We start from the raw sequence: 25478 nt of genomic DNA, 5'->3' as shown, positions 1-25478 counted from the left end.
AATAGGCTAAACTTAATTTTGCAAGATTTGTGTGGTATTTAAACCACATTCTAATTTTACCAGAATAAACATGAAAAAACGTTAGGAAGTGAAGCAGTATACCAACACTACCTGAGCTGCTTGCCTTGTCTGACCTACACTGCGCATGTGCAAAGTGGACTAGGACCAGGTAATTATTGTGCTCCCTCCCACAGTCCAACAACATGCAAAACGCTCATTTTTTAAAATGAACAGAGGAAATCTACCCCGACGTGGATAACAGGTGTGATTTTACATGACAAACCGATGCATTGAGTTACAAATTTTAGAACGCTTGTAAAATATGTCTTGAAAAATCTAAAGATTAAAGAAAGTCATGTAAATTAATACAGGTCAAGGATGGAACAAAAATCTTTAGGTTGTTATTTCTTATGCACCATTCTACTGTAGATACAGCTAAAGTTTGCATGCTTGCCCATGGACTGTGTAAGTTCCATGCTTTGTCATATGACACCTCAGTACCAGCTTTGATGCCCTCACTTTTTTCTGTGTTTATCTTTCTCTGGCAGACTCTGTGAACAGGGAAGCTCCTCCTACACAACAGATTTAGAGAAACGAAACTTAGATTGTTCTGCCCTGCCACATCCCTTTAACTCTCTCCTGCTACGGGTCAGAAAAATGGCCAGCCGTCAACACCCACAGACCCTCTCTGACTGCTCTTTGTGTCACAGACAATTAACTAATATCGGTTCTGTTCCCTGTGGGCACAATATCTGCCAGACCTGCTCTGACAGCTTTCTCAGTGAGTATGAGCGCACAGGCACATACAGCTGCACCCAGTGTTTACAAACTTTCTTCACAAGGCCTGATCAGGATGGGCAAGTTAATAAAATAGCAGACAAACTGAGCAGGACTGATCTCAATGGAGAAACCCTGGCTAACAGTCATGCTGGACCTGGGGACATGGCCTGTGACATCTGCACTGGCAGCAAATACAAGGCAGTTAAGTCCTGTCTGGTTTGTTTGGACTCTTACTGCGACACACATCTCGGGCTGCACAACGATCTGCACAGGAGGGCCGCACACACACTGATCGATGCATCTGATCAGCTGCAGGGCATGACATGCTCCGTACACGACAAAGTGCTGGAGATTTACTGCCGTACCGAGCAGAGGTGCATCTGCTGTAAGTGCATGCTGGATGGTCACAAAGGCCACGACACAGTGTCAGTTTCCGCAGGGCGAGCAGAAAGGGAGGTAAGCACTGATGGTCAGTTCATAATAAAAATAATTCAAAACACAGACATGAAAACATATTTTGGTATTCATTATAATAGAAGTTTGAAAGACAATAAACGAATACCAAAATATGTTACTCTTTGTTCCTGAAATGGACAGCTGGAAACAGCTCAGTGGTTTTTAGTAGTTTCTGTGTTTGGCAATATGTTCCTTACAGGGACATGCACAGAAAATTTGGGGGACAGGTGCACACGGGAAAAAGAGGCACCCCTTAATGCAGATGTTTAATACTCAACATATTTAAATTAAACTTAAACCTAACCTATAAAATGATAGTCTTTCAAAAAGGGCACTTACCCAAACACAGGCTAAAATGACAGGTGCTTGAGCACCATTCAGTGTATTTCTGTGCATGTGCCTGGATCCCTACATTATAGAAGTTGACAATTAAATGCATTTTAAGAAAAAAAATCCAATCTTTTTGGCTGCCCAAGGTTCAGTAAATAGGGAAAAGGGCTGAGATGGAAGACAAAATTCAACCAATCAACATAAGTATTCAGGCGTTCAGCAGTGCTACCCACTGTATCTAAAAGAGATAGGAGAGGAAACACACTACAACCCAGGAAAACAAAGCTCTTCACACGAACAGAACAAGTTAAAAAGAAATACAATATTCAGCTTTGTCTCTTTGTCATTATGGTTTACAATTATGAGGATCAAGCCATCAATATAAGACAATCTGTCTATGTTTTAATTTCCAGGAGGAGTTAAGAAGGTCCAAGCAGCTGATCACAAAACGAGAGAAGCAGCTAAAGGAGCTAAAGTCAGCAAAAATCACTCTCAGGGTAAGTGTTGTGTTAAGGCACTGGGCTGTGATTAGAAGGTTTTTGGCTCTTGATAATGAATGGTTGCATTTAGATATTTATTAACAAACAAATAAGGATCTGTTTGAAAATCTCAGGGTCTGTTTGAAGCAATAATTATAATTTTTAATTCTTACTTTTTGCATTGCATTAATGTGTATGTATGAAATATCTGTGCACTATCACCTGTGAACTCAGGTGACCTCTGCTTGTTGCATTCACCGTTATTGGCCAATGATTAAATGATGCAGTACAAATGAATTATTTGCTACTTTTAAGATTAGATGTCCCAATCCCATATTTTGCAACAGCTGATTTCTAAAAAATAGAAACTTTATATGAAACAGATCTAGGATCTGAGATCTAATAAATCTACAGCTAATTCTATATATGTAGGCTGTCTAAAAACACATCATACAAAAAAATCTATTTCTTACAATAAAGGCTGAGAGGTGAGGCTTTAATTTGAAAGCTTAAACTTCAAGTCAGTTAGGTAAAGTGAAATATTTTGTATTTCCAAGGACTAAAATAGGTTTCTGTTTTTACGTTCTTCCTCTAGCAATATGTGCAGTAAAGCTCTTGGGCTTTGGTTGCTGTTAGTCTAATGTTGTTGTTAGGGTAGCTGCTATGTTTCCAGGAGTGATCTACTACCAGCATCTCCTGTCCGTGCAGGACTTCTTCAGCACTGTATTCTGGCTTGTGTTTGTATTAACAATTTTTTATGGAAATAAATAGTGAAAGACTTCTATCACTTGCTAGCTACATTTTATGCCCCGAAGTACATGGACATATCTCCTAACTATTAAGCTCAGGTGTTTCAGTCACGTCTGTTGCCATCAGTCGAATATAAGTGGTTAACATTGTGACACAGTAGGGGGAAGGTCTGCTCTTGTTCCAGCATGCCGCTCTGAACAAAGCAAGGTTCATAAAGACATGGTATGACAAGTTTGGTGCAGATGAACTCCGGTTGCATGCATAGAGCCCAAACATCAACCACTGATCACCAGTGGCAGAAACTTGAATGTTGATTATCTAATCAATAAATTCTTGACTTAATGGTCACCAGTTCCCACAGACACCAAATGAATATTAGATTGTATTTAGAGTGAATGTAGGAACTTAAAGGAAGACTTTTTGTTGCTAAACCATTCCTTTAACTCAGTCATTCATTCATTCATTGTATGGTAAATATTGTCATTGCTACTACTATTATTATTATTAAGGTTTCACAAATCCTGCTAAGCTAAATGTGTGTTTTGCTTTACTCTTAACTACTGTGGTGAATGGTAGTAATAATGCTAAATACTCAAAAGTACTTACAATAGATGACCTTCAGTTTCCAGAGCCATTGTGTTTAGGACTGTAAATTAATCTGTAATTAGAATGTGATGTTTATGTTCCAGTTGTCTACTTTTCAGCTATTCAGTTTTATTAAAGCATCATACTGTAGTAACACCTTCTATTCACTGACATGAGAGTGCTTGGAGCTATGTAATGTCGTCCCGGTGGTTATAAACAGGAAATGTGTCTAGCTGTGGAGGAGGAGAGTGAGCGTCTCCTCGCTGAGCTGATTGACTGTATGCAAAGCAGCCAGGCTGAGTTGAAGGTGCAGGTCCACACTCTGGAGAGAACCGAGCTGAGCGGTGTCGAGCGGCTGCAGATGCTGGTGGAGAGAGAGATAGCTGAACTGAATGAGAGAGATGCTCAGATAGAGCTGCTCTCTCAAACGCACAATGACATCCACTTCCTGCAGGTAACATGGCTGATTGTAACAGTATCCTGCAGTGCTTACTCAGATAACACATTAGTACAAACATGCCAGTGAGCTTCACGTTTTTAAGCCTTTTAGCAGCACACTAAACTACAGTATTTCAGTTCATTAAAAAGCACAGTATTATACAAATGGAACTTAAGTACAACTTGCAGAACAAAATACCATTTCATTAAGGAACAAAGGATCTTTCTTGTAGAAAGTAATAAACTCCTTTGGTACTTCTACCTAATTACCAAACGTAATTAATAAGGTAATTTAGCTTATTAAACACAGCCAGGTATGTTTGGGTGGTGCAGCTGTAAAACACATGCCATCCAGTGCTGAGATTTTGAACTCTCGAGTTCGAATCTCAGTTCTGCTACCGGCCTAGCCGGGCATCTATACAGACATAGCTGGCTGTGTCTAAGGTGAACTGAGGGGATTTCACGTTGCTGCTACAATTATGGCCTCTGCTGGCTGTCAAGGGAAAAATGCATAAAAATGCATGTTTTTTTACCAGCCCAGAATATAAATCTCACAATCAATATCAAGCAGTTTTTACTGGAATATAAAATCCTGATGCAAAGAAATTCCAGATAAGCTAAACATTTTTATGAACTATATTATTATATTAAAAGTTCTTGATGAGAGTGTGAGGTCATCTGTCCATGAGGTACACAAAAGATTTATTTGGGTTATGCAGCAGGAATATATTCCAAAACAGCAAGTTTACATACAAACTGGTAACAAGAGATACAATTAAACCCATTTTTCAAAAAGTTGCAGTATTAAAAAAGTTTATTGGGATTTAGATACCTTTCCAATTAAAAAAGGATTCTGCAGGCAAAAGTCTGAGATTACTATGGCAAATGCCTTGAATTTTCATTTTTTGTGTTGATTACAAGTCATATCTGCATAATATTTCAGTTAAAACTGAACCTTGCACTAAGGTGGCACAAAGCCTAGTACTCTAGTCTACTGCCGCTGAGATCTGGGTTTGAATCTCAGCAGTGCTATGGGTCAGTCGGGAATCTACCCATGGATATGATTGGCTAGATCTGTAGTGGCGCCCTGTCCAGTGTGGAACCAGGCCCACCACGACCGTTTCCAGGATCAAGCGATTAATGTAAATGTAGTCATGTGAATCTAGAATTTGAAATAATTTCTCTGTGTGAATCATTGCAGTCACTGCAGTCCCTCAGTCTAACATCTGTAGACGTCACAGACATGGCCGTTAATCTTCAGTTCTCGTTTGGAGGGGTGGTCACGTCCATCTCTGCACTCAAGATGAAGATAGAAAACATTTGGCGGGAGGAAATCGAGAAAATTGCAGCAGCAGGTAGGAAGCATTCGTTTCTTGTGGAAGTTGACAGTTTGGAAACATTGGAATGATGGGAAATCAACATTTTAATCACTTTGCTTTAGTGAAATCAGACAAGATTATAGTTCCTTCAGAACCAAAGACTAGAGAGGACTTCCTGCAGTGTGAGTAAACTATTTCCTTTTGCACATTAATGATAAATATTAATGATCAAGTTTTATTGTTATCTATTTAAAAAAAAGATTTTTACTTTGACCTTAGTCCAAATATAGACAGACTTGTTTAGCATAGTTTTCTTATTTAGCTTGACATTAAGGCTATACATCTAAAGTTTTTGTAACTACATGCACAGATGTTTAAATTTTACACTATATGGCCAAAAGTATGTGGACACACCTTCTGATTATCTAATATTATGAGTTTAGGTGTTTCAGCCACACACATTGCTAACAGGTAAAAAAAAAAAAAACTTTGCAGCTATAGAAAGGTCATCTTGTAAAAAGCCTTACTAGAAGAGTTGAGGCTGATTCAGCTGCCCCAGAATCAGGGAGGGGTCTACATAATAATTCCAAATGAATGTCCAACAAGCTCACGGTCCAGTGACAACATAAAGTATAGTGATAAACTCCTGTTGTGCATATTTAAGCCACTGCTTCATTCAATGCTGTTTTACTCTTTTCAGATCTGGTCCCGCTGTCTCTTAACCCCGACACTGCCCACTCAAACCTGGCTCTGAATGAGGAGAAGTGAGCCGTGGCGTGCAGCACAGAGTGCCAGCCTTACCCAGATCACCCTGATCGCTTTGACTGGTGGGCTCAGGTTCTGTGCCGTGAACCTCTCACTTCACGCTGCTACTGGGAGGCGCAGTGGACTGGTTTGTTTGGAGTGGACGTTGCAGTTTCATACAGTGACATCGGCAGGAAAGGAGAGGGAGACGAGTGTGGCTTTGGGTACAATAAGCACAGCTGGAGTTTAGACTGCTCTATATCGGAATACATCTTCGTGCACGACGACAAGCAAACAGAACTGCCAGTACCTGCGGCTCACAGGATAGGAGTGTATCTGGACTACGAGGCTGGAGTGTTGTGTTTCTACAGTGTTTCAGACAGCATGACACTCCTGCACAGAGTGAAGACAAAGTTCACCCAGCCTCTCTATGCTGGGTTTGGGGTCTACCAAGGGTCCACGGCAAATATATGTCAACCGAGTGAGGAGCCAAAACAAACAAAAACTAATGAAAAAGCAAATACAAAAGTAAAAAAACTTTTTAAAGAGTGACATCACCCAAAATGTTTGGCCTAATCATCAGCGGATGAAGAATTTGAATCCAGACAATGCAACAAGCCTTATGTGGCTGTAAGACCAAGCGAGCAAAACTGGAGTAAGAAGGACAGCTTTCCTTGCACCGTCTCAGAGGGATGCAAGGTATTAGTGGTACCTAACAGAGCATAACGTGATCTGTAACCACTGTAGCCATGAATGGAACTTCCTACCATTCTAAAACATTAATGCCACATCAACAACTGAGGTGGAACACTTACAGACCCTTACATTATCTGCTAATTATATGTTTACAATTTTGACATCAGTATACTGGTACATTTTGAGGATATCTAAATATATTGGGGGTATTTCGAGCACATAGTGGAAATTTGCTGTGCCGAAATTGGGTGAACTCAAAAGTGAGGAAATGCTGGGGTACAGGGCATCCTAAATAAGAACCTGTAGCCTTTAACACCAGGGAAGCTTTTACACTTGGTTTAATCCAGATTAAATCTGTACTCTGGATTGGATCTAGGCAGTTATGGAAGGGGATAATCACAGGTTTGATTCTCTTTAGTTCTTAATGTTTTTAATTTTATATGGCAGTGGGAGCTCAGCAGTTAAGGTACTAGATTAGTAATCATAAGGTTGCCAGGTACAAGCCCCACAATCGCCAAGTTGCCGCTGTTGGACCCCTGAGCAAAGCCCTTAACCCTCAATTGCTCAAATTGTAGTCAGTGATGATTGTAAGCAGGGCCGGCGCTAGGGGGGGGCTGAGGGGGCATTGCCCCCCCAAATTGTGTCTTTGCCCCCCCAAGCAAAGCAGTCCAGAACCGGGGCTAGGGGGGGCTGAGGGGGGCATTGCCCCCCCAAATTGTGTCTTTGCCCCCCCAAGCAAAGCAGTCCAGAACCGGGGCTGATTGTAAGTCACTTTGGATCTGCTAAATGCTGCAAATGTAAATGTTTGACTAAATTCAAATAGTGCATATACAGTTTTAGTTCTAGGGAAAAAAATTAGGATAAAGTAATAAGTTCCTGATACTTCTGGTCTTGACCAAATACCCCACACATCTTCTTTGTCCCTGTAATCAGCAGATTATATAAACACAAACATCTGTATGAATATAAATGTAAAAATTCAAAGACTGCAGACATTTACAAGTGTATGCCGACTTCAATTGTGTACAAATAAAATAGAAAATGATTTACAATGATACAACTTTATTTTTATGTTGCAAACATGCAGTGCAGTTGAACCATTAATTATGCTTAAATCAGTTCAGCCAGAAGTGTACATGACTTTTCCTCTTTACCTCAGTTTTACTTCACCAAGACATATTTGATGTTCAAAGATCTGAGCCTGAAATACAAGCTACAAGTAAACCACATTACACACTTGCAGAAATCAGTGAGAATGTGTTTTTATTTCATCATTGACCACATCCGCTCCCCCCACCCTTAGACATAGCCAGCCAATCATGTCAGCCAATATCACCACTGTGCCAGCCGATGCCATTTGACACTCTGGTGTTATAAAATTGTGACCAATGTAATCAGTAACTATCTTGTTGGCTCCTTAGTAACCTGCTTCTCCAGTTTCCCATCTGCTGAATGCAGAATCTGACTGGGACCCCAGTCAGCTTCAGTCAATCAACCAAGCCTTTTAACACTGGGCTTCATGAAATCACATTTATTGTGGTAGTTTTCTGTCACGTCTGAGTGCTATTATATGCTGATGACAATAAAACAATGTAAATGTAGTTCCTGATACTAAAGACTGTGTTTCAGCCTTGATCACAGTGATTACAAAGTGTTTACGTACTATTAAATAAATCACTAAGCATTAAGCTATGCAACTTGAAACTCAGATAAAGAAACTGCACATGTAACCTTTAGCTAGTCAGCATGCTAAATTGCATACTCCATTGTGCTCCGAAAATGAATGACTTGATGGGTAGTGCACACATTTCATCATTTTGTTATCCATTTAAGCTAAACTGTTATGAGAAATCAAGGTATAAAGTTTGTACAATGCTAAACTATTGCCACATAAGCTTTGTTGCTTCAGTGCAAACCTTAAATAGCAACTTCAGACACCAATCACATCTACGCTGAATGATTACATCCATGGTACGGGGGGAAATCTCATTCCGTCGCCAAAATATGTTTTATTTCTTCTATACATCAATCATGTATTGAGGAAACTGCCCTGCTGTAGCTTGCTTACGCTAAGTCTGAACTACTAAATAAGGAAAGAAAGTCAAACACGTATTTACAGAAGCTTTATCTGTACAGTAAAGACCGGCTAGAGAGCTGTTGTATGTATGTTTACTAGCAGCGTTGCACTATAGGCTTACTGAATCATGTCGAGTAATGTGGGATAAGACTACTATTAAAAAAAAAAGTTTTCACTCTGAACATGAATTTTTCCTTTAAAGCACACGCTAGAACAAATAGTGTCCTAAATGTAAAAGAAACTCAAAGCAACAACGAACATCAATGAGACAATCATCTACAAATGTACATCTTACACTTTAACCCACCCAGTCATTCAGCCCAGGCTGGCAGAGGAGGGGATTTAAATATAAGGGGAACCCCCACCCACAAGAGACAGCACAGAGCGCTCCTATACGTAAAGTGCAAACAGAGGAGGCGCAACAGCACAGAACACCAGGAGAGGCTTAAAGATGAGGATTCAGAGAAAGTGAGAGGAGGAATAGAACATGAGCACAGGATAAAACCTTAGAGACCAAACCTATTTTTAATTATTCACACCGTAGATCTGTAACTTTAACTATCTGAAAGCCTCACAAACCCTACACGGTCCATTTCAGGAATAGTTTTGCTGTCAGACTTTTGTCAACACTCGCAGCCTTCGGATACTCTAGACTGGTGTGGACACAGGCACAGTCATTATAAACCTGGCTTAATTATGCAACTCTAATAATGTAAAGGTGTGTTTAAACATGATGAGAAATTTTGCAAAATGGAAAATAATGGGTAAACCTTTGAACATTTATTTTCAATGGTGGGTCCAGTTTCTCCGGAACTACTGGGCGAGATGCAGTAACACACTCTGGACATAATGGCAATACATTGCAAGGCCTCGGCCACCTGACCTAGACATAGGCAACCATGTCTGCATGTAGATGCCCGACCAGCCGATAAAAGTAGGTAGTGGGCTCGATAGCAGTAGATAGTGGGCTCGCAAAATTTACCACTGTGCCACTCAAGCGTCATAAACCTTATTAATATTAGTAAATAAATCAACGCATCCTTTTTTTTCAAATGTTTCCTGAATGTTGCGTTACCTTTCCACTCAAAAACTAAAACTAAATTCTAAATAAGAATTTAGTGGGTTGTATTTACACGTGTTGAATTCCTTAATTCCCAGTTTGTATCAGAAGTCAAAATAAAGTACATAAGGTCAGTAGAATGTATCCACTGATCAGTCCTCTTTCTCTGTGTCTGCATGCAGACATGACTGGCTAATGTCTGCCGGGTAGGAGAGAGGAAGTGATTCCTCATTGCCTATCTTAATCCGCTACGGGCGAGCGAAAAGAAGCGGTTGGCACTACACACGTGTGTCGAAGGGTGTGTGTGCTAGGTACATCCCTCCTCGGCCAGGGTAGGGGTCTGCAGTGGTGGAGGAAAGGTAATTGGATAAGACTAGAGTGGGAGAAAAGGGGTTTTAATAAAAAAAAAATGTCCTGTAAAAAATTAAAACAACTCCTTTAAATTAAATTTAGGAGAAGTAATAAGATCATACACAGTTTTTTTAGGACTGAAAGATATACCGGATTGAAAAGGATCTTTAACTAGTAATAAAGATTACATCTCCACAACAGCTGAGTCATTAAACCAAAAACTTTGCATTTGTCGGTCTCTAAGGTTTAACAGGGGGAGAAAAGCAGAGAGAAGTAGAGCTATACAGAAATAAACAAACAGAGAGATATATGGGGTAGGTGATCACTCTCCGGAGCGACAGCAAGCCCTGAATCCACACTGCAGATTCTGACATCCACTCGCCCTGTCAGCATGAGGACCTGCACAGGAAAAAAAAAAAAAAAAATGTTTAAGAGGTGCGTTTAAACACTACTAAAGAAGTGTTTACTTAACAGTTGGTCACGCAAATATTTATAGAAGCTACTGATTACATTCCCCAAACCTTTTTATACTTTTTTACCCTTCATAAAGAATTATTCTTCCAAAATAAACCACAAACACAGAAAAAAATTACATATTACAGAGAGCAAGAAGCTGAATGGTAAGCTTGTGAAGCAGAAATGATACCGGGTGTATTTATACAGAAGCCTTTTGACGGTACTGGTGGACTGTGGTCGCTCCTCTATACCTTGCAGGTACTCAGAGCTTAACAGTTTAAAGCCTGTGCTGTCTGACAGCTGCACTGAACATGCACTTACAGAAAACCTATTTTTTGTGTTTACACTACAATTTGACACCACACTATAAATACACTATATGGCCAAAAGTCTTTGGACACCTGACCATGAGCTTGTTGGACATCCCATGTCAAATACACGTGGTATTAAAATAGAGTGACCGCTATGTGATCATTTTAGTTATTACAGCAGCCACTCCTCTTAGGCCTTCTCACAGGACTTTTTATTCTTAGAAAATAACCAAAACCTGTGTGTCTGGAATCACACTGGACCAGTTCGTTATGGATTGACGGTGTCTGTCTGTGTTACCATTGATGTTATCGCAGTAGTAGAAGTGTTCGTCGTTGAGTGAGGGGCAAACAGTGACCAGCTCCTGCAGTCCCACCTCAGTGATGAACAAACAGCCTGAGAGGTTCAGGTGTTCCAGCAGGGGGAGCCCTCCTCTCTGAGTCAAACACCTACACCACACAAACACACACATTACAACTCTATACAATTTAAACCTTGTACATATTATTCACACTTATTATTGATATCACTGTTAACAATTGTTAATTATTATTATTACTGTTAGTATTCAAAACAAAGACACCCAACATTACATATATGAGCTCTTGAACAAACAGTGAATAATGAGTGAATAAAATACTGCACATTTAAAACACACACACACACACACACACACACACAAACACACACAAACACACACATACATACATACATACATATATATATATATATATATATATATATATATAACCGCATCTTCAAGACAACGTAGTGTTGTCAAAAAAACCCACATACATCGAGCACTAACAGTAATGAATATTTGCTGAACATTTCAGAGGGCCACCTCAGATTAAGTGAGTGACTTGATTTAAACGACTGTCTGTGTATTGTCTGTGCAGTACCTCAGGCCGAAGTCTGTGATCTGATAGCATCCTGACAGGCTGAGGAACCTGAGAGCTCGACAGGCTCCTGACTGATCAGTCTTAGAGTCGCCCCCTGCAGGGCATTTAGTCCAAACATTAGTGCTGCCCCCCATGGCCTGTGACTCGTACTGTACTCCTTTTACTGTCCTAAGCACAGTGTCTAAGCCACAGCATTTGGAGTGACCACACTGCATTTCCCCAAAAGTACCATACAGCTGCTGCAAGTACGCAGAGCCAATGTCAGTCCTGTAGCCCCGACTTATGCTTCTCCTGCAGCAGCAAGACCTGCCTTCTGTCTGCAGATCTAAAATATCATTCCGGCCCCCGTCCTGTGCAGCCACACTCCCTCGTCTGCTCCAGTCGGCAGCGTCCTCGATGTCGGCCAGCTCGGTTGGATCCAGCACCCACACAGAGCTGCAGCCCACGCTCTGTCCACCAGGTCTCCACTTGAAGACGAGAGCTGAGCGGGGGCGTCCCAGCGGGTAACCGGAGTGTTTGTCCAGAAGTTTAAGAGTTGAAGGCGAGGACTTCAGAATTTTGGTTTGGCGGTCCTGGTTGTTCTTGGAACACGTGGGTTTGGTCAGATCACCTAAACCCAAAGCCAATCTCTTCAAGGTGTAGTCGGTGATCTTTTCACATCCTGATAAGTCCAAATGCTCGAGTAAGCGACATGCTCCTAGTTCCCCCCAGCTGGCAGAGAAACAAAGGAAAATATACATCAGTGATCACATGAGTCTCAAGGCTGTTTTTTTTCGGGTCGTATTATTGACTTGAACTAAATGGAGAAGCAGAAATTGTGAGCTTAGATTTAAAGTAACCTGTTTAGAAGAACTTAGGTAAGACACTCACCTGTCAAAGGCCGAATCTGTAATATCTGTCTGTGTGAGGTCCAAGTAGGTAAGATTTGGGCACAGGCTAAGGATCTGACGAACCTGAAGGACAAAAAGTCAAATATATAGTATAAACACAAATACATTCATTCATTTGTTTATTTATTCATTCAGAATCACTGGGCGCAATGCAGTAAAACATCCCAGACAACACTTAAGTGTCCAATAATGGCTAGCCTTGTGTAATAACAAATGCAATGATATGTCAGTGATATGTCACTCTGTGCCATCAATCCTCTGAGCCATTTTGCACAACACTTTCTTGGCCAGTACTGCTCATCACATATTTAGCCAGATCAAATATAGATCTCACACTCACACACACTCACACACACACACTCACACACACTCACTCACACACACACACTCACACTCACACACTCACACTCACTCACTCACACTCACACACTCTCTCTCACACACACACACACTCTCTCTCACTCACACACACACACACTCACACACTCTCTCTCACACAAACACACTCACTCACTCACTCACTCACACTCACTCACACACACACACACACTCACACTCTCACACACACTCACTCTCTCACACACACACACACACTCACACACTCTCTCTCACACAAACACACACACAAACAGACACACAAACACACACACACACAAGCTACTAGTTGGTTAAAAATTGTTCCCATTATCCACTAAACTTTACCCTTTGATAGCCATCACCAAGCTCCTACATAGCAGACTTAGAGGAGTTTAATAGTTTAATCAAACCTGTTGGCACAGACTTGACTTTTTAATATGGTACATACATTCTCTACATGGACGTTTAGTCGTTTAGCTTGATTTTAGCTTAATGTAGCCAGTAAAAATTAGGTGCATTCAAACATATTTCAGTCCTTCAGATCAAACAATTTAATTTCTGATTCATCCAACCAAACTTTTTTCAGAAAGCTTTTTGTTCATAACTGTGAACTGCAGTTGGGCTTTAATGTGCTGATTTTCAGCTTTTAGGTCCTTTAATTGTTGACTATATTCAAGCATCTTCCAATTAATGTGCGGATCAGTTTTTCTGTGGTTTTCAAACTTTATATCAAGACACATTTCCACCAAGGTTATGGTGATACACTATGTTTTGTTTCAAACCATTGTGACGAGAACAGTCGTGCATGTACTTTGTATCTATGGACAAATGCTAGCACATATTTTATTGTGGGACCTGAAGTAAGAAATGTACAAATCTATGATGGCTATGAATGCAATCAGCAGTATTCCCTGCTATACAATCAGTTGTGCTGAACCATGTCTGCTACATCCCAAACCACATAGAACTCACTACTCTAGGAATCTACTGAATACAGCTTTAACCCTTTGTGACACAACAAAAAGTACACAAAGCATGTATTTTTTTCCCCTTTACCATTTTGCTGGAGACAGCAGCACTGTAGGCCAGGCTGAGGGTGCGAATTGATGGTCCCACAGCTGGGAGAAGATTCTGGATCATTCCATTAAGCAAGTTTTTCTCTCTGTGCACAGTACTGATAGCCGACGAATCCTCACAGGCTTCCTCTGTACAGATAACACACAGTAAGAGACGAATAACATAACTGTCAAATATATAGTCAATTACAACATTCTCAACCACGAATGTTCTAATACAATCCAGCTTTTAGAAAAAACAGATGTTACCTGATTCATCAACATCTGCATCTTCATCCCACTCCTGATATGCACGCCCTTCTTTCAGCAGACTGCGAACCCATTCCTCATCTGAATCCTGATCTGGCTCCCCTGGGGGACCACGGTAATAATCACCTAGAAAGAAAATGAAACCATTAGCCCAAACCTGACAAGAGTGCGTTCTGTAGGCTACATTTACACTCAGACAGGAAGGATATTATTACCACGCTGCAAATAAAAACATCAGGGCTGTCATATAGTCCGAGCACATTCTGTATCTATAAATGTAGCCTCTGCACCAGACAAGGTCATATTTCACAGGACACACCATTTAGCAAGCAACCTAATCAGCATTTTTAAGACCACTACACAGGAATTAAAAACAAATGAATATGCATAATGCTATTTGTATTGTAGAGTATTATTCCAGTTTTCTTGGCTACGCAGAGACTGATAAAAACTTTATAGAACGATCTACATCTAGGAGATCTAGGAGACAGAGATTCCTAATAAAAATAGACTTCAATTCTTCTATGGGTTTTAGATACATTTAGTTAGTCAAGAAATGATCAACTGACCAACTAATAACTAATAAAATTTGTGATGTATGTGTGTATGTTGTAAGATATTAAAATAAACTGTTTAACAGTGAAGTTAAAGCAAGTGAACCACAAAATAAATTCTAAAAACTCTCATGAGCAGGTTTGTACTTATCTAACTGATTGATGAATGTATATCTGAACAGCTTAATCGATGCATTGCTGTGATAAAATCTTCATAACACCAGGTAGGTCCCTCACCTCTGGCCCAACGGACCGGGTACAGGTGTCTCCAGAGTGAGCCGGTCTTAACCACCTCTGCCCAGGTACGGCACACCTGACTACAGCGACACAAGTCCTTTGGTCCCAAGTAGCGGAACAGCCGTACCAAGATCTCCTCCGGCAGCGCAGAGATGTGCGTACTTGCATGGTATTCAAACTCTGCTGAGCAAAGACACAAACAAAACACACACACTCTGTTATGTATTGGATGCATGGCTTACAGATTCATAATGAATGCATAGTATTGTGTGATCTGCAATGATGTGTGTAACTATGGACTTTCTGAAAGGAAAGAAATACATTTTATCAGGTTCTGTGTAGTTCATCAGTCAGTAATAAATAACAACGCTACATTTGCTGGCCTTTTGTTTTTAAGAGCAGAGAACTGAGAAGCTTTAAATTACAGGTGAAAGATAGGACTGCTGGTTAAATACTACCCTGTTAAAAACGACAAAACAAAAGTGAATATTCAACTCCTTATTACTGTATATAATGAACTGCAAAACCTGATTTTAGAGCTTTAGACTAGTTTACAGTCTGAATGCTATTCAGATGTTTAGGAAAGGTTGTTGGAATGATCATTTTTTTAAAAGTCTAACTTGGACAGATGAAAATAAATAAACCTGAAGCCAAGAATCTCATTCTAAGAACCTTGATCTACTCAGTGCACCTAAAAGCAACTCTTACCGTCCTCAGTCTTCTCGTGGTCAGAGTATTTGAAGACCTTGTGCAGCTCCTCTGCCTGACTCCACAGGTTTAAACCCTTCAGCACTTCGGCAGCCGTGCCAAAATGCTGCTGGCTGCAGTGCTGCGCTATCACCTGCCTCTTGATGGCTTTCAGCTCCTCATAGGTGAAGTACTCCATCAGCATGGGCTGAAACACCTGAGGCAGAAACATGTTATTAATATATTTTCACTATGAATGTAGTCTGGTATAATTAAGAGTCACACACAATTAAAAGGGACGTGTATGTCATCAGTACCGGCATTTTAATGATTTTCACACTTTTCTGTGGCTAAATGATGAAATCATATAAAAAATAATGATCGTTTGGCAGGTTAGAAAGTTTTATAGAGGTGCAGAGGTCTATGAAGCTAGCCCTCCACTGATGAGATACAGATCTAAATTTCAGCTGTGCTATCAGCTGGCTGGGCATCTACACAGACATAACTGGCTGTGTCTGAAGGATTAATGGCTAAGCCCAAGGTATTATTCATATTCAGCAGTGGTTCCTAGCTATAAAGACAAATATCTCTTTTTCATACATGAGGTTTGTAGTTTAAAAATTTGCACTAGTATGTGAAGACTAACAAAAAGTTTGTCTTACCTCCTCTTCCTCCTTCATGTGAGGGAGGAAGTCCTGGGTGAAGGCCTCAAGTCGTTCTTTCAGCTGGCGTGCATAGTTCAGCTGCTCACACTCATTCTGTAGATAGAAATATTATTTAGTTTGTTTTGATGTTTTTTTGCTAGAGATATATATACAGGTCCTTCTCAAAAAATTAGCATATTGTGATAAAGTTCATTATTTTCCATAATGTAATGATAAAAATTAAACTTTCATATATTTTAGATTCATTGCACACCAACTGAAATATTTCAGGTCTTTTATTGTTTTAATACTGATGATTTTGGCATACAGCTCAAAAAATTTGCATATCATGAAAAGGTTCTCTAAACGAGCTATTAACCTAATCATCTGAATCAACGAATTAACTCTAAACACCTGCAAAAGATTCCTGAGGCTTTTAAAAACTCCCAGCCTGGTTCATTACTCAAAACTGCATTCATGGGTAAGACTGCCGACCTGACTGCTGTCCAGAAGGCCATCATTGACACCCTCAAGCAAGAGGGTAAGACACAGAAAGAAATTTCTGAACGAATAGGCTGTTCCCAGAGTGCTGTATCAAGGCACCTCAGTGGGAAGTCTGTGGGAAGGAAAAAGTGTGGCAGAAAACGCTGCACAACGAGAAGAGGTGACCGGACCCTGAGGAAGATTGTGGAGAAGGGCCGATTCCAGACCTTGGGGGACCTGCGGAAGCAGTGGACTGAGTCTGGAGTAGAAACATCCAGAGCCACCGTGCACAGGCGTGTGCAGGAAATGGGCTACAGGTGCCGCATTCCCCAGGTCAAGCCACTTTTGAACCAGAAACAGCGGCAGAAGCGCCTGACCTGGGCTACAGAGAAGCAGCACTGGACTGTTGCTCAGTGGTCCAAAGTACTGTTTTCGGATGAAAGCAAATTTTGCATGTCATTCGGAAATCAAGGTGCCAGAGTCTGGAGGAAGACTGGGGAGAAGGAAATGCCAAAATGCCTGAAGTCCAGTGTCAAGTACCCACAGTCAGTGATGGTCTTGGGTGCCATGTCAGCTGCTGGTGTTGGTCCACTGTGTTTTATCAAGGGCAGGGTCAATGCAGCTAGCTATCAGGAGATTTTGGAGCACTTCATGCTTCCATCTGCTGAAAAGCTTTATGGAGATGAAGATTTCATTTTTCAGCACGACCTGGCACCTGCTCACAGTGCCAAAACCACTGGTGAATGGTTTACTGACCATGGTATTACTGTGCTCAATTGGCCTGCCAACTCTCCTGACCTGAACCCAATAAAGAATCTGTGGGATATTGTGAAGAGAAAGTTGAGAGACACAAGACCCAACACTCTGGATGAGCTTAAGGCCGCTATCGAAGCATCCTGGGCCTCCATAACACCTCAGCAGTGCCACAGGCTGATTGCCTCCATGCCACGCCGCATTGAAGCAGTCATTTCTGCAAAAGGATTCCCGACCAAGTATTGAGTGCATAACTGAACATAATTATTTGAAGGTTGACTTTTTTTGTATTAAAAACACTTTTCTTTTATTGGTTGGATTTTTTGAGATAGGAATTTTGGGTTTTCATGAGCTGTATGCCAAAATCATCAGTATTAAAACAATAAAAGACCTGAAATATTTCAGTTGGTGTGCAATGAATCTAAAATATATGAAAGTTTAATTTTTATCATTACATTATGGAAAATAATGAACTTTATCACAATATGCTAATTTTTTTAGAAGAACCTGTAGGTGCACATAAGTACGCCCAACAAAACCAGCTGCAAGGATCCAAGCGTCAAGTGCCGCACACCTGCAGCTGCACAACAGGTGTGTTACATGACTTCCCTACTGCATCCTGCTTAATGCTACTTAATAACAGCTTGCTGCAAAATCACACTGTAAATCATGCAGCTTAAAGCTTCAGTTCTTATGTGCAATTATAAGCTTTCAAATTTGAAAGCACCGTGTGCTGCTGTTGCAATTACCTGGCAAGAAGCCTGTGGTCTGTACAACACATATAGAAACTGTGTTCTTATAGTCTTACATATCACACACTTAAATACCAGATCCCTGCGTTAGTAGGTCAGCATAAGTTACCACTGCTCCACCAGTGCCCTAGGTATGTTATTATTAAGTTTGTTTGCAAATTTACATACTGATCAGTTCAGTAACCTAAGATACACTAAATGGTTAAAAAAACATTTTTAAATGCTAATTCCTACTCTGTACACTCCCTGTAGTGTCCTCATATGACATGTTGTGCGTCTAACGTTTCACTTCACGTCTATAATTTAAAGCACGTGTAATAACACTGTAGCGCAGTGACACTGTCTGATCAGCATATTTCTTAAAAACAAGTCTTAAATCACTTCATCGGAGCTCTGTTTTACAGCAACACTAAGCAATTTAACACCAGCCAGAGAGTTTATTTTATTAATTCTCTTAATTTTCAGTGAACACCCTACAACCCAACACTGAATCATTTTCCGTTAGTGAAGTACTTCATCATGAAAGAATCATGTTCCTTTTTTTCCTGTTCCACGAACTTAGGAAACACTTTTAGAAACAAGTCAAGGAATTATTCAAGCCGCTGGCTGCTCAGTGTACCACAATAGCCTGAGTCATCCTGGCACAGCATTGTTAGACACCTCCCTACACAACGTGGGCACAAACAACACTGCTCTGGCTGTAAAAAAAAGAGCTGATCTGAAATCAGCTTTCTGTGACGCTGCACGTAATAGTTGCAGATCAGCATCGTAATGCTTCACCTGCTCATTAGTTGGGAGAAAAGGTTATACGGTGCAGCAGATTCCGAGCTATCCTATTCCGAGATGTCCTCATCACTGCCATTTTGGGACTGGCAGACAAAATGTGTCCATCATGTGCAATGAACACTAACTCTTTCCAGTAAACTAAAATATAAATTTCCCTTTTCTTAGCTTACTAATGCCTTCCTTCTAGTGGCAGGGGTAAGAACAAAATGTCATCATTCAGTTTGGTTTGCCCAAGCAGAAAATTCACTGATTGCTAAAGAGGAATTTGGACAGCAAGGTGGGACAGCTGAACTGTTTCCCAATACTGGAGATTTGTTACGTACAGTGTTTGCACTACTCTTCAGCAGCAGCCTGTAATGGACTAAATCACTACATTTACAACTTTCCTTAATACAAATTAAGTCAATGAGCCAAAACATGTTGGTTACTAAAACTTTCTTTGGTTTTGGACTGGAGCAACAAGGGAAATGTAGCTAAGAAAGAAAAAAATAGAGAGAGTAACTTATCTATGTCTATCAATATAATCTTAATCTACACTTTTTACATCTATACAGCACATTTCCCAACCTCTAGGACACATTATAATAGCCAAAACGTTTTACAATGTTCACTACACAATTAAAAAAACATATATTAAATGTTTTCGAAGGTTTTACAGACTTAAAATAGTGGAACTACCAGTTGAATAATGGATTAAAGAATCAGCCAAATGTTTTGATGTGGCAGTAAAGTAGTGTAATCACATTTATTACAGTTAGCAAAGGTTAAAAACTAAATAAAGTAAAAGTTATAATCTAAATATAATTGTTATACACATATTAGAATATTATTATACATATACATAGTTACACATATATAAGTTCGTCTGCTCCCATATTTAGGGGTCGGCACAGTGAATCATTTGTCACAATTTTACACCACTGCAATAAAGTTACCTACTATTTAGGGACTTATTAGGAATTAGGACTTCAACTTGATCAATCATTTTTTTCCCGTTTGGCTGCTCCTGTATTTAAAAGTCGCCACAGTGGATTGTTTTGGTCCATATATCTGATTTGGCAGTTTTTACCCCGGACGCCCTTCCTGACTCAACCCTCTTTATTTTTATAAAGGCTTGGGATCTGAACCACAGAGCTCGGCTGTAGTGTGCCAGCACTGTGCATTGAAAAGCAATTATGTCTCGGCTGATCAGCTACTTTTTGGGTTGTTTTTGACTTAATGACAAAATATGACTTTAAACACTCATTCAAAAATGCAGTGCAGTACTGTCACTATGTCAAATAGTCATGATTATGTATGTAAGATAGCTGCAGTGTGCTGAGAGAGCTATTGTACATACACAATAGCTACATACAATCTACATACGGACAAGATCAAACCAGTTATCAGAGTACAAAATACTCCATTGTGACCTTGCCACATACTGCAATTGCTATATGCCTAGCAATCTACACAATGATAAATCCTTAACGTAAACGCATTGTTTTTTGTAACAAAAGGACTTGCTAAATAAGTGAAAAAAAAAACAGGCATATAGGCACCTGATCACAGGCTGGTCAGAACAAGCACAACCTGTTTTAATTATGCAGCCGTCTGTAACTTCTGACTTTAAATGACAATACTGTAATAATACTTTACACCACATACAAAGCAGTCCTAACAAACAAACAAACCAGACTGTGTTGATGATATGCATGACATAATGTGGTAACACAAACCTTGACATTTCTGAGCCCTTTTTCAAACAGGGACAGCATCTCCGAGAGCTTGTTGTCGGAGTGCACGTTGTAGGTGGTACGGCTGCGCTGCTGCAACAGATCGATTATGTACTCGTTTTCAATCTGCTCATGGATCTTGAACTCCTTAAAGGTGGCACAGAGTGTCTGAAGAAATGCACGGAAGTCATTGTTGTTGGAGAAGTTTGTCTTCGACAACTGTTGATGGGAAAAAAAAAACAAGTATGTCAACAATTGAGTCAGAGTTGATTTTTTATTGAGTGTGAACAGAAATACAGAGCCACTCTAATGTAACGTCTGATAAGTATCTGACTCGTGGAAATATGATCTCGGTATGAAAAGCTAGGTGCAAATGTATGTGATTTTTATATAAATGTATGTGATTTTTATATCAAAGAAATGTATACACCTAGTGTAGACTAGAAGACTAGATTCGTGACAAGGCCACACAGAGAAGCACCTCCATTAAGCACCTGTTATAAATTCCTTACAGGTAATTTCACTTACTAACCTGGATGTCAAAGATTAATCAGTTAATCAATAAAAAAAAGTCATAGTTTAATTAATGTTATTAGTTATAAAGATCATTTAAATTTATTTCCAACAGCTGACGCTTGATTTGAACTGAGAGGAGCTACATATTCTGTCACACAGGAGCTCAGCCTGCTGATTTGAGCCTTAACCACAGCATGCATGCACCAGTTTCTTTATAGAATGTGCACTGGCATTTTAATCCAAACAGGAAAGCTGTTTTGTGTCAGTATGAAGTCTGCATGCACGTAGAAAACTGCACACGTGGATTTGTGTGTAAAGTTTTTGTATAGAAACGAAGAACACTGCTTACCATCTTATAATAACGACACTAAAGTTGTCAGGAAGAGCTTTAAAATACAGACTGCATCTTTATTCAGTATGATTACCATGTTAAGTTAACGCTTGTAATGAACTGTTCGCTACCGACTAAAATCGACATGCATGATGCTGAACTGGTTTTGCTCTAGTCGTTTATGTTCACATTACTGTAATGGTCACTGTGACAAAGTTTTAATTAATAACGCATGAACACTTGATGTGAAACTTGGTGATGTGTTTTATATGGGAATGGGAAGCTATAAGCTTGACGGTTATTGGTTAACCATTGACTAATGACTATCGGTTAAAGGTTATGAGAAACTGCCAAAATTTAGAGCCATAATATCAAATGAAAGTGGACAATATAATTTTGTGTCTGTCTGTCTGTCTGTGAGATTCTAACAAGAATGAATTCAATTTTATTTTAAGTGTCAAGTAATTCTTCTATTTATTATTATTATTATTATTATTATTATTTCAGTCAATCAAAACAGAAAAGAACTTAATATGCAATCCAAATCAGATGGATAAGGTACAAGAGGTCTTGTTTAATCTACAAGCTGTGTCTTTTATCCAAAGCAACTTACAACTGTAGCCAAATTCAGTGCAAGCAAATGAAGGTAAATGGCCTTGCTCAGGGGTCCAACAGTGATAAATTGGGCTTGAACCTGCGACTTTTCGATCACTAAACCAAAACACATTTACAGAAAGCAAGATATGCTCTATATACAAGTCTTAACAACATTCAAATAACCGTGACTTCTCTACTAACTGCTCAACCAATTATACTAAACCAGAGAGTCTGACATGACCTGAACTCATCAGTAATTATAAACGCTTCCTTTCTTGATCGCACGTATCACACGTAGTGCAAGAGTCATCAACAACTTTGCTAGCAGGCTAGAATCTACTGGCTGTTGGGCAGTTTAATTACACCAACATCAATGATTTCTGTAAAATAATATCAAGTTTTAACACTGTTTTTAAGGGCACCACTGTTTGCGTACCTGGCACCAGTAACCTGCTAATTCTCTCCACTACGCAGCAGAACTAGTTAGCTAGCTAGCTATCATGCTAATGGCAAAGGTGTCTTTTATTGCAAAATAGCGTAACAGTCTAAATATACATTAAGCCTAGCCAATTTATTATATTTACTTAGCTATAAATTTTTTTAAAAAAATCCTCACTTTGCTTACAAACAGTAAAACATATTTATATTTATATTAGATTGCATCAATACAAGCTGTCAGTTTGTTTACACACAGGATTTATCTTCAAATAACGGGCTTATTTCGACGTGTAAGACAAGTGCACTCTAAAGCTCTATTTTAATAAATATATCGCCAATTTAGGCAACATAAAGCGCACATTTCCTTCCACAATCGCTAAAATCCAACTAGCCAGATAATACCGGCTGCGTTCCAAATTGCACCCTGCATGCCTACATAGGGTAGAAATACAACCATTGGGTGAGTACTGTGTATCCACCCTATGTAGTGAAAAACTGTGTGATTTAGGACACTTCCACTATTCGCTAACGCAGCTCCAATAACTCGTTTGTTTCACTTACTAAACGAATTTAATAAAATAATTCAGATTTAAAGAAGTTAGTTAAACTACCTTGTCGCAGTAAAGGCCGACCAGCTGTTTCATGCGCCAGTGAGGCCCGGTGAACACGTCCACCTCGTCTGGAAACGGTGCCATCACACTCGAAGCTCGCCATACACACACACACACCACCAGTGTTGCCAACTCCTCAGTAAGGAAAGTAGCTATTGGCTGTCCTAAAAGTTGCTAGAAGTCGCTAAATGACGTCATTGCCTAATTTGCATATGAGCCATTTGCATGTAATTGACGCTGTAGAAGAGGAATAACATCGTGGGAAAGACAAAAAGTGGGTAAAAAAAACACCCTAAATATGTTTAGAACTACAAATGAACATTCTTCTGTTAATTCGTGGTTTGTTTTTGTTTTTTAAGAAAATACTGAGCTACTCTGGGCAGGGTTGCCAGATTGCGACAGTAATTTTCAGCCGAAGTGCATGAAAAAACGCCCAAAACACGTGTTGGTGTTGGTGTTTAGCATTTCACAAATAATAAACCAGTTAAACCATCATGACCTACAAATTAATATCTTAAAATGTACAGATCAGTTATTATACATTATAAAGGACAAATTTTTAGTAGCCTGCCAAGTTTGTAAAATGCATTATTTGTTATGACACACAACCCTTTGCATGTAAATAAAAATAAACTTTCAAGCAATGAAAGTTCAACCTCTCGTACATATGAGACTTGCTTACCTTCATATTCAACTCAAATCACTTGTCTAACATGAATCACTGTATTGATGGGCGTGGCAACAGTGTCTTGGACTGGAAAGAATAACCTGTCAATCAAACTTTTGACAACGGGTTGGATGTAGTGGGAGAAGGTAGGGAGAAGGGAGACCTATTTATATTCCACCTGCTTTAGCAATAGCTTTTTTTATTTATATTTTAAGCTGCCAAAATAATTACAAACCAGCCCAAATTTTGTCCACCTGCCAAAGTGTGTTTTTCCCTGCCAATTTCCAACAAAATCCGCTCATTTAGGTGGAAACCCGCCCAATCTGGCAACACTGACTGTGATACTGACCGCCCGTGCTTGAGGACAGTAACTGCAGAACAATGTGTGTTTTCACGTTCGAGTCTCCAAAAGTCTCCAATAACACCAGAAAAAGTCGCTAGATTTGTCGCTAGTCGCTTTTTTGAAAAAAAAATTTCTACATTTCTGTGTGAACGCAATATAACCTGATTTTAAAGCAATTTATTTTAAAGTCTGCTCCCATTTCATTCATATTATACATTTCCCCCGTGGGCCCTGCATTCCAAATACAGTAGAGTATACTTCTAGGCTCAATGACCAGCATCATGTTTTTTTATATATATTTTTGTTTATCCATTTCCTCCCCTTTTTCTCCTGACTTTTTAGCACATCCAATTACCCACTCGCATTATGCTCAAACCCCCCCCCCCCCTTTTAGTTGTGTACTAAAAGCCACACCCTGATATCAACACATTGTCCCTCGACTCTGTGCAGGCGCCATCAATCAGCCAGCAGAGGTCGTAAATGCTTCAGTTATAAGGAGTGCTTTTCCGGCTCCCACCCTGTATGAAAAACAGCCAATTGTTGCTCATGTAGGCGCACAGCCCAGCCGGATGGCGGAACTGGGTTTCAAACCGACGAGTTTGAAATGTCAGCTCTGGTGACCAACATCATGTTTTAATTATATATGGCCTTAAATTATTTTTAGTTACGAGTTAAACCCTGTTCTGTATGTTTTAAAAAGATAGAAACTATTAAAAAACATAAAATAGTGTCATTTGATTTGGGTGGTATGGTAGGACTGCTGGTAAAGTGGATGTCACACAAAAAGATTAAGCCTTGGGATCCTAATCACTGTGAGGGTTTGGTACAAGAACATGTGGTAGGTGGATTGGCTAATCTGTAAGAATATGCTGTTGTATTGCGTTGGACTGGCACTCAAATAGGTGTTTACCACCTTCGTCAAGATCAAGCCTAATAATGAAAATGACCAATTTGTCGGAGTTAGAGGCTAACAAAGTTGACTTCAAATGTGAACCATTTAATATGATTCACTGATTGCCTACTTAATTAGAAGAGCCTAGGTGTCGTTTGGTTCATTGGT

The 25478-nt window shown here is 39.7% G+C and overlaps 2 protein-coding genes across 2 annotated transcripts; one reads left to right on the top strand and one right to left on the bottom strand.

Annotated features, from left to right (window-relative positions):
- Nucleotides 1-656: 656 nt before the first annotated feature.
- ftr92 (finTRIM family, member 92) lies at nucleotides 657-7637 on the top strand. The gene is given in 6 exon segments (XM_063015645.1): nucleotides 657-1236; nucleotides 1980-2063; nucleotides 3601-3834; nucleotides 5020-5173; nucleotides 5260-5319; nucleotides 5838-7637. Coding segments are annotated over 6 exon segments (1707 nt in total). The 5' UTR covers nucleotide 657; the 3' UTR covers nucleotides 6434-7637.
- fbxl5 (F-box and leucine-rich repeat protein 5) lies at nucleotides 7623-23492 on the bottom strand. Its single transcript, XM_063015640.1, has 11 exons — nucleotides 23409-23492; nucleotides 20919-21134; nucleotides 16445-16540; nucleotides 15804-15999; nucleotides 15096-15275; nucleotides 14305-14430; nucleotides 14036-14184; nucleotides 12603-12685; nucleotides 11733-12443; nucleotides 11131-11279; nucleotides 7623-10464 (listed from the first exon to the last, which is right to left on the bottom strand). Exons 1-11 carry the CDS (start codon nucleotides 23490-23492, stop codon nucleotides 10388-10390), a joined length of 2067 nt encoding a protein of 688 aa, XP_062871710.1. The 3' UTR covers nucleotides 7623-10387.
- Nucleotides 23493-25478: the final 1986 nt, after the last annotated feature.

This window comes from Trichomycterus rosablanca, chromosome 19 (assembly GCF_030014385.1).
Source record: "Trichomycterus rosablanca isolate fTriRos1 chromosome 19, fTriRos1.hap1, whole genome shotgun sequence".
Classification (NCBI taxonomy): Eukaryota; Metazoa; Chordata; class Actinopteri; order Siluriformes; family Trichomycteridae; genus Trichomycterus; species Trichomycterus rosablanca.
The sequence above is the reverse complement of the archived record's forward strand: the minus strand, read 5'-3'. Positions and strand labels throughout refer to the sequence as shown.